This window comes from Hoplias malabaricus, chromosome 9 (assembly GCF_029633855.1).
Source record: "Hoplias malabaricus isolate fHopMal1 chromosome 9, fHopMal1.hap1, whole genome shotgun sequence".
NCBI lineage: Eukaryota > Metazoa > Chordata > Actinopteri > Characiformes > Erythrinidae > Hoplias > Hoplias malabaricus.
In genome coordinates this window covers 2,948,389-2,963,641 of record NC_089808.1, presented here as the reverse complement: position 1 = coordinate 2,963,641, position 15,253 = coordinate 2,948,389, and the positions used below count along the sequence as shown (strand labels likewise).

The 15,253-nt window shown below is 43.7% G+C and overlaps 1 protein-coding gene across 1 annotated transcript in view; it reads right to left on the bottom strand.

Moving 5' to 3' along the window:
* Positions 1-3,082: 3,082 nt before the first annotated feature.
* LOC136707232 (neuroligin-2-like) overlaps positions 3,083-15,253 on the bottom strand; it is a 119,628-nt gene continuing 107,457 nt past the window's right edge. Inside the window, exons 3-4 of the mRNA XM_066681183.1 lie at positions 4,537-4,590; positions 3,083-3,204 (exon numbers count right to left, since the gene is read on the bottom strand). Coding sequence (XP_066537280.1) covers positions 3,083-3,204; positions 4,537-4,590 — 176 coding nt within the window. The remainder of the gene's footprint in view (positions 3,205-4,536; positions 4,591-15,253) is intronic.

Below are 15,253 nucleotides of genomic sequence, written 5' to 3'. Positions count from 1 at the left end.
GTCTGTGAGGAGTGTGGTGTGTTCTCTCTGTGTCTGCGTGGGTTTCCTCCGGGTGACTGTCTGTGAGGAGTGTGGTGTGTTCTCCCTGTGTCTGCGTGGGTTTCCTCCGGGGGACTGTCTATGAGGAGTGTGGTGTGTTCTCCCTGTGTCTGCGTGGGTTTCCTCTGGGTGACTGTCTATGAGGAGTGTGGTGTGTTCTCTCTGTGTCTGCGTGGGTTTCCACCGGGTGACTGTCTGTGAGGAGTGTGGTGTGTTCTCTCTGTGTCTGTGTGGGTTTCCTCCGGGTGACTGTCTGTGAGGAGTGTGGTGTGTTCTCCCTGTGTCTGCGTGGGTTTCCTTCGGGTGACTGTCTGTGAGGAGTGTGGCGTGTTCTCCCTGTGTCTGCGTGGGTTTCCTCCGGGTGACTGTCTGTGAGGAGTGTGGTGTGTTCTCCCTGTGTCTGTGTGGGTTTCCTCCGGGTGACTGTCTATGAGGAGTGTGGTGTGTTCTCCCTGTGTCTGCGTGGGTTTCCTCTGGGTGACTGTCTATGAGGAGTGTGGTGTGTTCTCTCTGTGTCTGCATGGGTTTCCACCGGGTGACTGTCTATGAGGAGTGTGGTGTGTTCTCTCTGTGTCTGCATGGGTTTCCACCGGGTGACTGTCTGTGAGGAGTGTGGTGTGTTCTCTCTGTGTCTGCGTGGGTTTCCTCCGGGTGACTGTCTGTGAGGAGTGTGGTGTGTTCTCCCTGTGTCTGCGTGGGTTTCCTTCGGGTGACTGTCTGTGAGGAGTGTGGCGTGTTCTCCCTGTGTCTGTGTGGGTTTCCTCCGGGTGACTGTCTATGAGGAGTGTGGTGTGTTCTCCCTGTGTCTGCGTGGGTTTCCTCTGGGTGACTGTCTGTGAGGAGTGTGGTGTGTTCTCTCTGTGTCTGTGTGGGTTTCCTCCGGGTGACTGTCTATGAGGAGTGTGGTGTGTTCTCTCTGTGTCTGTGCGGGCTTCCTCCGGTTGACTGTCTATGAGGAGTGTGGTGTGTTCTCTCTGTGTCTGCGTGGGTTTCCCCTGTGTCTCTCTCTCCTTCTCTCTCTCTCTCTCTCTCTCTCTCTCTCTCTCATATATATATATATATATATAGAGAGAGAGAGAGAGAGAGAGAACAAGTGGGTTGAATGTGGCATGTATAAATATGTGTGTACTGATAATGTACGATGACGAGTTTTTCTCTGGATAATCAGTTGGGCTCAGGTGGACATGCATCTTCTTTGATTCTCTCATGCTCTCTCTTTCTCACAAACACACACACACACACACACACACACACACAAAACTCACAACGTTATGTTCCCCTCCTTCAGCAGGAAAATAATCCTTTTTTCAGCACACCGTCTTAACACAATCCTGCTCACAAATATCATCCTGTTCCAACAACTGACCCTCATTCACACACACGCGCACACACACACACACTTTGGTGGAGACCTTCATCAAAGAATTCTATTAAATCTTTTTATTACAGAACTTTCTGTATTTTAATACAGACGGACTATCAGAGGCAATGACACTATGTTAGATGATCATTAGCTGATGGTAAAGCACCATGAGAATGCTTCATTTAAAGGCACTAATGATGCCTCAGTGAGTGCACTTCTCTATTAGGGCAGAAAGATGCATTGACCAGCCCCCCCAAGGACCCATCCAACCATTCATAAATTAAAACACTATATTAGCCACAAACTGTGCTGATGTCTTTAGGGGAAAGGAAAGGAGAAGTGAAGATATATTTCAGAGAGGGCTTCTTAAAACCAAATCCCAAACTCAGTTTCCAAAAAGAAAAAAAGAAAAGAAAAAAAAAGAAAAAAAGCAGGAGGGGCCAACAAGACTGAAAATGGCAAAGAGAGAAAACGCGTCTCTTTGTTGGCAAAAGAAACAGCAGCAGGGCAAAGAAAGAAGCACACAGCTCAACAGAAAAGCCATCTCCAGAAACTGTAGCAGGGCAAAAAGCACATAGTTCATCAGAAGAACCCTCTCAAGAACAGAGTCCAAAAGAGAGGCAAGATAAAGGAGGGCAGAGATTTCTCACCATTTCTGAGATTTTATATATTTAAGGACAGGAGCTCATGGGTAATGTGTTTGCACTTAAGAAAGTACTGCTCTGAAATTACTTGATTCAAATGTGTGCATCATTTCCATACGAATAAAATATTTTCATTTACAGTGAGCCCTCGTTTTTCGCTGGGGATGCGTTCCAAGACCAACCGCAAAAAACGAATTTCCGCGAAGTAGAGGAAAGATATTTTTTATGTATTTAACGAGTATTTGGACTTTTAAACCCCTCCCTGTGCTGTTCATAACACACCCTTTGCATTAAACAGTCGTTCTAAAATGTTTTTCAGCTGGAACTACATGTGATATCCCACCAGTTTCTTTAATAGAGTCATTCCTAAGCTGTGATTTAGCGTCAGTAAATTTCACTCGGATGTGGACGTGAACAACACATGTACTGTACGTAAGAAACACTTGTAAATGATATATTGTGTCACCTACAGCCTTAGTCTAATACATTCATTCATTGTCTGTAACCCTTATCCAATTCAGGGTCGCGGTGGGTCCAGAGCCTACCTGGAATCATTGGGCGCAAGGCGGGAATACACCCTGGAGGGGGCGCCAGTCCTTCACAGGGCAACACACACACACACAACTACGGACACTTTTGAGTCGCCAATCCACCTACCAACGTTTGGTTTTGTGGGAGGAAACCGGAGCACCCAGAGGAAACCCACACAGACACAGGGAGAACACACCACACTCCTCACAGACAGTCACCCGGAGGAAACCCACGCAGACACAGGGAGAACACACCACACTCCTCACAGACAGTCACCCGGAGGAAACCCACGCAGACACAGGGAGAACACACCACACTCCTCACAGACAGTCACCCGGAGGAAAACCACGCAGACACAGGGAGAACACACCACACTCCTCACAGACAGTCACCCGGAGCAGGAATCGAATTCACAACCTCCAGGTCCCTGGAGCTGTGTGACTGCGACTACTACCTGCTGCTCCACCGTGCCGCCCCTAGTCTAACACTTTTGGCTATTCATCTTTCACGGTTTTCCTAGATTTTCCCTCAATATCCGCGACATAGCGGCCATAAACCCCTTGAAATAACCCGCGAAGTAGCGAATCCGCAAAAGATGAAACGCAAAGTAGCGAGGGATTATTGTACCTTATATTAAGCATATACAGAGTTCACCATTACCTCCAAATGTATGTAAATAATGACAAAACCTGGTTGATACAACATACATTTCACAACCTATTAATACCTTGGTGGGTTCTTTGATTCTGATCAAACCAAGAAAAAAAATGTTCTTAGTTTAATAGCCTTCCCACTCACAGATTTCACATCTCGGCAGTTTGTTATTCGCCAAATCTACACGATGTAGACTGGGGCAACAGTAACTTGAATTATATCTGGGGTGGCTGTGGCTTATCTTTATTTTGTGATGCTCAAAAAGCATTTTCCCTTAAAAGGCCAAGCATTCCAGTGATTTCCTCAGAACAAAGTCACCAAAAAGCACAGCCTCGGCTTAACAGTCAACTCGGAACTCATCGGCAGATGCTAAAATGCATCTACGTGTGAAAAAGCATGAGAAACGTGTCTGTTGTGAGCACCACTTCAAACTAACCACTTCAGAGTCTGTACAGTACAATGGTGGACAGGGTTTGGTGCGCACCAAGGTTCAAAAGACATCATCATATGTTTTAATGCACAGAGCAACCCCACTAGGAAGTTTATACCTCCATTTATTCATCATTAACAATGCACACATTTAAACCAATTAAATCCAAAGCATCCATTTTGTTCAGTGTGGTAACAGTGTATTTATGTGTCTATGCGCACCTTTTTGGAAACCAAAAAAAAACCATCAGGGCTTTTATCTACCCACTGAATCAGTTATTTTCTTACATTTGCAGAGTGGTATTTATTGTGAGTGCAGATAAAGCCACTCCAGAGGTTTCTCCACCAACACTGGAGTGCAGAATAGAGCCTGGCTGATTTGTCCTCATTAGAGCTGAGGTGATATTTCAGCCATAATAATCTGTACGAGGCCTCGCACAACACCGCCTCACAGCAGCAACAGTTGGTGAAAGCAGAAAAGCTGTGAAACTGTGGCTTAAACAACTTTGTTTGAGCATTATGTTTCAAAGCCTCTGTCATCTACTGCATTAATGGTGATATGGCAGGATTTTGTCACTGGCCTGGCACTTGTTTTCATGAGATGTTAGAAAAGCTCCCGTTTCCCTGCGAAGGAATCAGTTCTGTGCTGAGAGTCTTTTACCAATGTTCTTCAAAGATCCAATAACACTTTCAAGTTTTTTCCTCACATAGACACACACACACACACACAGAAATAAGTATTTGCACATGAGGATAACAAATGCTATTACACATGACTAATAAAGAACGGTGGTTTGGATTTTTTTTTTTTTTTTATTCCCCCAAAAAAAGTCTTAAAAAATACAAGAAAAAAGGAAAAACATGCAACAAAAATACCTTCGTCTCGCGGCCGGTTCATTGAAGATTCATCGTGTTTTTTTGTGAGCGGACCTAGGGTTAAGACAAAAAAAGGAGGGGGAAAAAGAGAGAAAAGAGAAAATTCAAAAAAGATTACTGTGGTAAGAAAAAAACGTCAAAACTAAGAGAAAAAATCAAAAAAGAAAAGAAGAAAGAGCAAAAAAGACAAATCAGCAAGAGGTCATTGATCAAAAGAGGAAAAAACAAAAGAAAACAAAAAAAGGCATCATAAACACAGAATCAGTGCAAGAAAGACACAAACTCTTGGCAAGATCAAAGAAGTGTGCTGCTAGATTTGTGCATATTTTTCTGTGGCTTGTGGGAATAGACTTTGTCATTGTTTGCACTCATTGTTATTGCCCCCTTTTTTACACTATCTTTAGTGTCTCTGGTTTCAACGGCTTGTTTGGCTTCCAGGGATGAAGGAAAAATCAATGAGGAGGAATAAGGAATTAACCTTAGTGGCTTGAAAAACAAGACTGCTCCCCACTCCTCCTCCACCCCTCTCTCTCTCTCTCTCTCTCTCTCTCGCCACATCCGGCCCTCACTCCCACGTTGGAAAAAAACAAAACACCACGTGGGGAGTGAAGGAGCCTAAGGACGAAGAAGCCCCCTCATAGAGAGTCTCTCTCTCTCTCTTTCTCTCTCTCTCTCTCTCTTTCCTCTCTCTCTCTCTCTCTCTCTCTCTCACACACACACACACACACACACACACACACACAGTGCACATACACATGCTGGGGATGCATGGCGAGCTGGTTGTTTGGGTTATAATTATATACTTTGAAGAGGTTTATCGAAAGTGTAGGGATGTGGGGATGATGTAATAAAACAACACTCGTGTGTGCTTTTCTCTCACAGTAAGCACACGGTCATGGAGATAAAGCTTTATTTCTAAGAGCAAACAAGATGTGAAGGAGACAAAGCAGACGGAACCCTGCAGGAATAAACATGAGGTTACATGATAGACACTGGACACCAAGACAAAAGCATGTAGCCCAAAACGCACACTCTTTTATTTCTTGTAGATGAAAATATTTTTCTTCACTCGGCCGGCAAAGGAAAAGGTAAAGGAATGGAAACCCTGTGAACTGTACTCGTGAGGTGTGGAAAAGTACCCACACAGTACAATGTTCATCAGAAAACAGCAAAAGGAAAGTGTTCTTAAATGTGTTCTTGGTGGCGTTCCATATCACAGCAGTGACGACAAAAACCTTGCTTCAGCAAAACCTTAAATAACTATAACTTATAGGACATTGAATATGATATACCATGACTGGCCAGATAGAGACAGTGTCAGAGAAAGAGACACTATATATATATATAGAGATAGGTAGAGAGAGAGAGAGAGAGAGAGAGAGAGAGAGAGAGAGAGAGAGACATATAAATAGAAATAACCAAATCCCTCTCCTCCCACAGGCTGAGGGAGAGACTGAGGTGTGTTTGAACTGTGAATGGTGATTGAGGTTGATGGCTATTGTGAAGAAATAAAAAGATGGAGGACAAAAGCAAATAAAAAAAAAAGTTCAGGTTAGTCGGGTGAACTGGGCAGCTCTCGTTTTTCTCTCGTTCCTCCGTTTTCTTGTTTTTCTCCATTTCTCTCCTGTGTTTTTTTTTACACACTGGCACTAAATGGCTTAGAAGCCTTAGGCAAGTCCAGTTACCTCAGAAAATCAATTTGAAGCCAACCTTGTGTGCACAGTTTTGCATGTTTCAGTGTTTTTAATGAGGGCAGCTACAGTACTGAGACCCCCCCATCAGCCAAAGCCCACTTCTTAGTCTCCTTTTTCCTTCTTCTCTTCTGCCTCCCTGCTGCCTCTTTTCCATTTCTCTCCAATTCTCTCATTAACTCTCCTCCCTTTTTTTCTTCAATCACCCCCCCCCCCCCCTCCCTTGTCTCTCTCTCTCTCTCTCTCTCTCTCTCTCTCTCTGAAGTGGCTAAGTCATGGGCACATTCCTGTTTTGCCAAGAAGCTTCCAGGATGCTGCTGAGAATGGGAGGCGTCCTGCTTGTGAAGCTAATAGAGCCTGCTGATTGTGTGCAAGGATGTTAGAACCTGCCACTGCACTCATTAAGCCACATTACTTTAATTTGTGAGTCGTGGGGAAAGTTCTGGCTCGTGCTGCAGTCAATTTGGTGCAATTGTTCAGTTGTCACATATTTCACTGAGGCAAGACATGGTGTTGGCTAGAAATGGATAATTCACCAACGTACACAGCACACGCACACACAAACACACTAGTATCCTACTGTGAGTCATCTGAAATCTGAAATTTCTAACGTTAAGGCTATCTTCACCTCAGAAGAGCCACACCCAACTGCTTCCAACTGATCAAGCTACAGCTTTTAAAGCGTTTACAAAGCCACGATAAGCTCAGCGTACACTATTACCATAGCAGGCATTCTGCAGAAGCTGTGCATCTGTGCTAGCGGTGGTTACCACATTCAGCTGAAAAAATTCTGGTCAAATGACGACTCATTTAAATAAGCCATTTAAAGCTCGACCACTTTGCCTTATATAGGATGTATGTTACCTTGTGCTTTCTATTATTACATTCTGACATTTATGTATATTAACGCGTGATTGGATTAGCAGCATATTTCACACAAATCAGTTTAAACTCCTCTGCTAGCTATTTCTATTACCATTAGTGTGGCACTGCTTTGCATTGTAGGGCAATTAGGTAAAATCTCATTATGTCCCAGTGTTTTACAGCACTGCCACGCATCAGTGGAGGCTAAAGAGTCATGTATATGAAAAAATAAAAAAATAAAGGGTATACAGCATCATCAGCTACACCTCTTTCATCCTCTCTCTCTCTCTCTCTCTCATATCTTGTAATTTCTGCTCCTCCTTCCTTTTTACATTTTAATTTAAATGCTGCTATGCCCTAAGGACTTGTGTGTGACACACAGTATTCGCTAAAACTCAAAACATTTATATATAACATGCTGAAGACAACCCTTTTTTAAGGATATTTTTCTGATGAGATTAGATTCAGGAGAGTTAACAGACTGCGAACATGGAAGGTCAAATGAGTATAACTTTTAAAATAAACAGGAGTTGCCCAAACTAAGGATTATTCATTCATTCATTCATTATCTGTAACCCTTATCCAGTTCAGGGTCGCGGTGGGTCCAGAGTCTACCTGGAATCATTGAGCGCAAGGCAGGAATACACCCTGGAGAGGGCGCGAGTCCTTCACAGGGCAACACACACACATTCACGCACACACTCACACCTACGGACACTTTTGAGTCGCCAATCCACCTACCAACGTGTGTTTTTGGACTGTGGGAGGAAACCGCAGCACCCGGAGGAAACCCATGCAGACACAGGAAGAACACACCACACTCCTCACAGACAGTCACCCGGAGGAAACCCACGCAGACACAGGGAAAACACACCACACTCCTCACAGACAGTCACCCGGAGGAAACCCACGCAGACACAGGGAGAACACACCACACTCCTCACAGACAGTCACCCGGAGGAAACCCACGCAGACACAGGGAGAACACACCACACTCCTCACAGACAGTCACCCGGAGGAAACCCACGCAGACACAGGGAGAACACAGCACACTCCTCACAGACAGTCACCCGGAGGAAACCCACACAGACACAGGGAGAACACACCACACTCCTCACAGACAGTCACCCGGAGGAAACCCACGCAGACACAGGGAAAACACATCACACTCCTCACAGACAGTCACCCGGAGCGGGAATCGAACCCACAACCTCCAGGTCCCTGGAGCTGTGTGACTGCGACACATTATAAATAAGACCATTTATTCACACACACATCCATGTTTTCAGACTGAACTTTACAGGTTTGGAAAGGAGTTCCTTCATATTTCTTAGAAAAAGTAAATGCAAGCCTCCTGAAAAGAACGGAAACTAATTTAAAGGGGGGAGGGGATGGGGGGGCACTAATTACAGTAAGACTTGATGACAAATTTAGTTCAGTGTAATTATGTTAAATACGCTTTCTGCTTTGTACCTGATGTCAGTGTTGAATAAAAAGTATATTAAATATTACATTCCTTATTAAATATTATATTATTTTCAGCATGAGCTAGAGGGATATAAGCCCTGATACGGCATAGTAGTTTAACAGAATATTTACTTATTTACCCAGAAATTTAAAGCAGTTTCTGAACAAAGTGTCGTAAGAGTAATAACTGCAAAATAAACCATTTTTTCCCCTTTACACTTATTGATGAAATCTCCCTATCTTTTTCTGTGACACACAGACCCTCCACTTCTAAATCTCTCTCTCTCTCTCTCTCTCTCTCTCTCTCTCTCTCTCTCTCTCTCTCTCTCTCTCTCTCTGCTTATGTAATACATTACTTCAGCTCTATTTCCTGCAGTGACCTCACTCTGCACCAATCAGCACGGACCACCCCGCAGCCTTAACAGGGCTCCGATCACCAGCCAGCTCTGTGTGTGTGTGTGTTTTTGCTATTATTCCTTTAAATAAAAAAACCCAAATGCCAGCAATAACAGGTTTAGTCATAAGATTTTGAGTGTGTGTGTGTATTAATGTGTAAGGGATTCTGAGCATGCATCATTAAGTATGTGTGTTATGTTTAATCATTCATTTGCAGTGCATGTATGAGTAAGGAGTTCACACGAGCTTATGAGTGTAAGCATGAGCACATGCACCTTAACGTCCCTATTTGAGGTCACACCATTCAGAACCTTTATAAGTTCAACCGGCCTAGTTTATTTAATCGGCCCTTCGTTAAATGACACCAGGAACTGCGTAATTGTAAATTCATACAATGGCTAGATTACATCAAGAAGTGAGGATCCCAAACAGTGGTCTTCTAACCAGTGGTGACTTTCTTACGGGGCCCAGCAGTTTAAAGCTCGTTCCAAAATGTCAGTAAAGACTTACAAATAAAACTGTATTTGCTAAATGTGTGATATTTTTTCCATGTACAAAATTAACTGTATTCCTCCTATTTCCAACCGTCCCCTAATTCCACTGCCACTTCCGTATATGGTGCAATTCCTCTCTCTCTCTCTCTTCACCAATCGCAGTGGGTAAAACAATAAAACATAAGATCAAGCCTTAGTAGGGCATTTAAACATCAGTCTTGCAAGAAATCACACATCTAAACAATATTTAAGTATCTCCAACAGTGTTGTAATTCTTTGTGTGCAAACTGCATGTGGAACACAACACATTTCCATTTCGCGACAGATATTTACCTCAGTGTAAAGGTTAGCTTAGCGGTTAGCTTCCTTTTCTCTGAGGGGAAAATCCATCGCCATTTTAATCCTTACATGTAGAGTACGGATACCAACACAGGACAAACGTAATCTCATTGTGAACCTCTCAAAACCACTGAATGTGGTAGCAACTGTCTCGTTTGACTGTCACAAGCAGGGGAGGTGGCCGAAGGTAGGGGGCGCTAGTAATGTTAGCAGTATTGGCACCTAGTTAAACAAAAGCGTTTATAACTAAAAACATATTTTCTTTCAGAGTCAAGCAAGTCTTGGACATTAATCTACACACATTTGACTCCTGAAAAATGTTGATTTGAGTGAGTAACATACTTCTATTTATTTACAGTTAGCTAAGATTTCCAATATTGTAATTAAAGTGGCCAGAAGTTGGGGTAATTATGCTAACTGTCGTAACTGTGAAGTATCCGCTTCAGCCTGGACTAGGACATCAGGTTTTAAAATGCACTATATCTGTATCTATATGTCAACTATATGTCAGCACAACGTCCTGAAATTCTAAAATAAATGCCAAACACACACACACACACAGACATACACACATGTACACATTCTCAGGAGGTCTCATTAGCAGATGTCAATCAAAATGACACATTCTCTGAATCTCTGATCTTGTAATCAGAAGTCCACACAGGTCTAACAGGTAAATGGTGGCAATTTCCTCCTTCCTCTAAAGCCACAAGGAAGATGGAAATGGGCACAGTTGGTGTTCAATCCAGCAAACAACCTGAATCATTTCCATTCCTGGCATTGAACAGTGCCGGTCACCTTGTGATGGGAGAATTTGGAAGCTTTTGGAAAGTGAGTCCCTGAGCAGTTAAGTGAAAAAACTGAAGATACTGAAACATCTTTCCTCTTGCTCCTATTGGGCCTGATGCGGGTTTGGTGGTGCAGTCTGTGAAGGCAGTGCAATCGCCTGGAAATCAAGGTTGAAGTACAGAATGTTCCCTGTGGCATACACAAACACATACTAGTTTATTCTGCAGGTTGAGCAAGCATTTTGGGTTTGGATTTTCTGGAAAGATTTAGTAATACGGGCCAAGAGACAACAGATGGCCAAAACCCAGTGCTGCCCTGGTGTTACATCTCACCTTCATCTAAACACACTACAGGCCACAAGAAACATGGACTTTGTTAGCATTAACATTAAGAGTATCACTGGAACTGATACTGATACTGAACCATACTCCAATAATATCCATGTTCCATTATTTCTTATTTATACCATACTTGAGGTCACACAGACAATGAAAGTGAAACCCCTGTCATTGTAGTGTGGGAGGTTTCAGGGCTAAACTGGAGCAGCCTGGTGGACAATCTTCATTAACTCCACACTGCACCAGTAAGACCAAGTGCATCCAATGGTTCAAACACTGTGTCCTGAAGGCGGTGCCGTGTATCAGGACGACAGTGCATCAATACACACAGCGAGACTGGTGAAAGACTGGTTTGATGAACATGAAAGTGAAGTTGAACATCTCCCATGGCCTGCACAGTCACCAGATCTAAATATTATTGAGCCACTTTGGGGTGTTTTGGAGGAGCGAGTCAGGAAACGTTTTCCTCCACCAGCATCACGTAGAGACCTGGCCACTATCCTGCAAGAAGAATGGCTTCAAATCTCTCTGACCACTGTGCAGGACTTGTGTATGTCATTCCCAAGACGAACTGACTCTGTATCGGCCGCAAAAGGAGGCCCTACACCACACTAATACATTACTGTGGTCTAAAACCAGGTGTTTCACTTTCATTGTCCAACCCCTGTATGTCAACATGCGCTTTTATGAGCTACACAGCCTCAGAGAAGTTGACACCGTTAATATATCGTCTCAATTGTGTATTAGTGAGTTTTAACTTGCATTTGTAAACGTAGCAATGAACTGTGTTCACAGACAATGGTTTTTGGAAAAGTCCCTGAGTCCATGCAGTGATTTCCACTACAGAAACATGTCTGGATTTCAATGCAGTGCCACCTTAGGTCCCAAAGATCACAGCCAGTCAATATTGGATGTGGGCCTTGTGTTTGCATTTAGAGATTTCTCTAAATCCCCAGGTTCTTTGCTATTTTATGTTGAGATATGTGATTTTGTCTTTCACTTCATTCATTCATTCATTCATTATCTGTAACCCTTATCCAATTCAGGGTCGCGGTGGGTCCAGAGCCTACCTGGAATCATTGGGCACAAGGCGGGAATACACTCTGGAGGGGGCGCCAGTCCTTCACAGGGCAACACACACTCACACATTCACTCACACACTCACACCTACGGACACTTTTGAGTCACCAATCCACCTACCAACGTGTGTTTTTGGACTGTGGGAGGAAACCGGAGCACCCAGAGGAAACCCACGCAGACACAGGGAGAACACACCACACTCCTCACAGACAGTCACCCGGAGGAAACCCACGCAGACACAGAGAGAACACACCACACTCCTCACAGACAGTCACCCGGAGGAAACCCACGCAGACACAGAGAGAACACACCACACTCCTCACAGACAGTCACCCGGAGCGGGAATCGAACCCACAACCTCCAGGTCCCTGGAGCTTTGTGGGTTCTACTACCTGCTGCGCCACCGTGCCACCCTGTGTTTACTTCTAAAAATTAAATCCAGTTGCACACTACTAGCATCAAGGTAAAAGATGCTAGTGTTAGTTTTAAGCACTGCTTTGATGCTTTGGGAATCTGATGGTTCACCAAAGTGTTCACCACGAAGATCACTGTGAACTTGTGCAAACTAAACGACCTCTTCCCTAGAGTTTTTTTAAAGCATTTCTGTGTCCTTTAAATTTCAAGTGGTTTTGCCTTTTTGCCAGGAGCTTTAAACCAACACAACACACAGTGACAGGTCTGTAGCACATTTATAGCACTAGCAGACATTCACCTGGGCATTGACGTCTCACACACACCTCTCCCGATCAGTGTCCTACGGCTCATATAAGCATATTTATATGGAGCTGAAAGGCACATAAATCCCAGTGATCCTAAATCAGCATTCTCACTCTGAGATATCTCTCAGTGACAAAGGAAGTCCAGGTGTGTGCAAAATCCACTGGTTGGGACTTGAAGGAAAAAGTAAGCAAAGTCAGAAAGAGAGGATACTGTACATGATTTGAAAGTAGGATGTGAGGGAGAAGGGGAAGAACGCCAGAGAGAGGGAGAGAGAGGGAGAAGGGCATACTGCCACAAGGTGATTGGAATAGAATGTGTGTGTCCGTGTGTGTACGTTCGTGACAGGGGGGAATGTTTGGGAGAGATAGAGTGAGTGTGTGAAAAGAGGCGTGTTTAAACAGAGAGCAGAGGGAGAGCGGCCAGATAGGATGACATTTACGGAGTGGTGGCGATGGAGAAGGCATGAAGGTTAAAGCAATTTCCAGCAACACCAGCCACAGTGACAATTACCGGCAGGTTTCATGAGCGGTATGACCAGCAGCCCCGTGCCTGTCTGCTTCACTACATCTTTCATAAAGCCTCAGTGAGGTCATACACGTGACACAGTGCCTTTATAAAGTCTGACTGGAGGTTGCCTCAGCCCTGACCACCTGTTATAAGCTGTGCTGATGTCAGTGTCTGCGGCTATGTAAGAAAGCAATAAGGCACTAAGCTGTATGTTAAATGTATTTTGCCTCATGCTATGCTCAATAACACCCCTTTAACATGGAACAATTACTGTTACTCTCAGCCTAAAGCCTTGCTTTTATACAACAGTGCCAAAATACAGGGTGGGCCATTTATATGGATACACCTTAATAAAATGGGAATGGTTGGTGATATTAACTTCCTGTTTGTGGCACATTAGTATATGGGAGGGGGGGAAACTTTTCAAGATGGGTGGTGACCATGGCGGCCATTTTGAAGTCGGCCATTTTGGAACCAACTTTTGTTTTTTCAATGGGAAGAGGGTCATGTGACACATCAAACTAATTGGGAATTTCACAAGAAAAACAATGTAAACAATGGTGTGCTTGGTTTTAATGTAGCTTTATTATTTCATGAGTTATTTACAAGTTTCTGACCACTTATAAAATGTGTTCAAAGTGCTGCCCATTGTGTTGCCTTCAGATAACCCCAAAGATAAAAGTCTAAGGGGGTCAGATCGGGAGCCCTTGGGGACCATTCAACTGGCCCACGACGACCAATCCACTTTCCAGGAAACTGTTCATCTAGGAATGCTCGAACCTGACACCCATAATGTGGTGGTGCACCATCTTGCTGGAAAAACTCAGGGAACGTGCCAGCTTCAGTGCATAAAGAGGAAAACACATCATCATTTAGTAATTTTGCATCCAGTGGCCTTGAGGTTTCCATTGATGAAGAATGGCCCCACTATCTTTGTACCCCATATACCACACCATACCCTCAAGACGTGCAGCACCTGAAACTACGGATACTGGAAACCTGTGCTAGCATTTCTCCTGTGGTGTTGCTATCAGTGAGTGAAGAGTGGGAGAAGAGGGTTGCATTGACAATCCAACACAATGGGCAGCACTTTGAACACATTTTATAAGTGGTCAGAAACTTGTAAATAACTCATGACAGAATAAAGGTACGTTAAAACCAATAAAAGTTTGATTTTCTTCCCATTGAAAAAACAAAAGTTGGATCCTAAATGGCGGACTTCAAAATGGCCGCCATGGTCACCACCCATCTTGAAAAGTTTCCCCCCTCCCAAATACTAATGTGCCACAAACAGGAAGTTAATATCACCAACCATTCCCATTTTATTAAGGTGTATCCATATAAATGGCCCTCCCTGTACATAATAATAATAAACTCCTATTTACAAACACTTAAATCTACTGTAAAGGTCACGATAAAGGTCATGAACATAAGAATTTAGACACTCGATGGAAAATAAAATGCAATGTGCTGCTAGGAAAGACCCTACATTCTGAAATTTTAATTTGGTGCATTAATATCAAATTCTTCAAATTTTAGTATTTCTTATAACATTATTAAATGTGGGTCAGCCAATCAGATTTCAGAACTGGAATTTTTTGCTATTATTTTTTTTTTTAAAGGGCTGCAACATCGCTGACTGCTTTGTCTTTGTTCCTTTGTTCCTCTGTGTGTCCTAGTGTGTGCATGTGTGTGTGAGAGAGTGAGACAGAGCAAGAGACAGTGAGAGAGAGAGAGAGAGAGAGAGGGAGAGAGTGCGAGTGAGAGAGAGAGAGAGAGAGACAGAGAGAGAGAGAGGGAGAGAGTGCGAGTGAGAGAGAGAGAGAGAGAGAGAGAGAGAGAGAGAGAGAGACAGAGACAGGGAGAGAGTGAGAGAGAGAGAGACAGTGAGAGATAGCAAAAGAGAGAGTGAGAGAGAGAGAGAGGGAGAGAGTGCGAGTGAGAGAGAGAGAGAGAGAGAGAGACAGAGACAGGGAGAGAGTGAGAGAGAGAGCGAGAGAGAGAGAGACAGATGCAGGCTAATCATATTGGT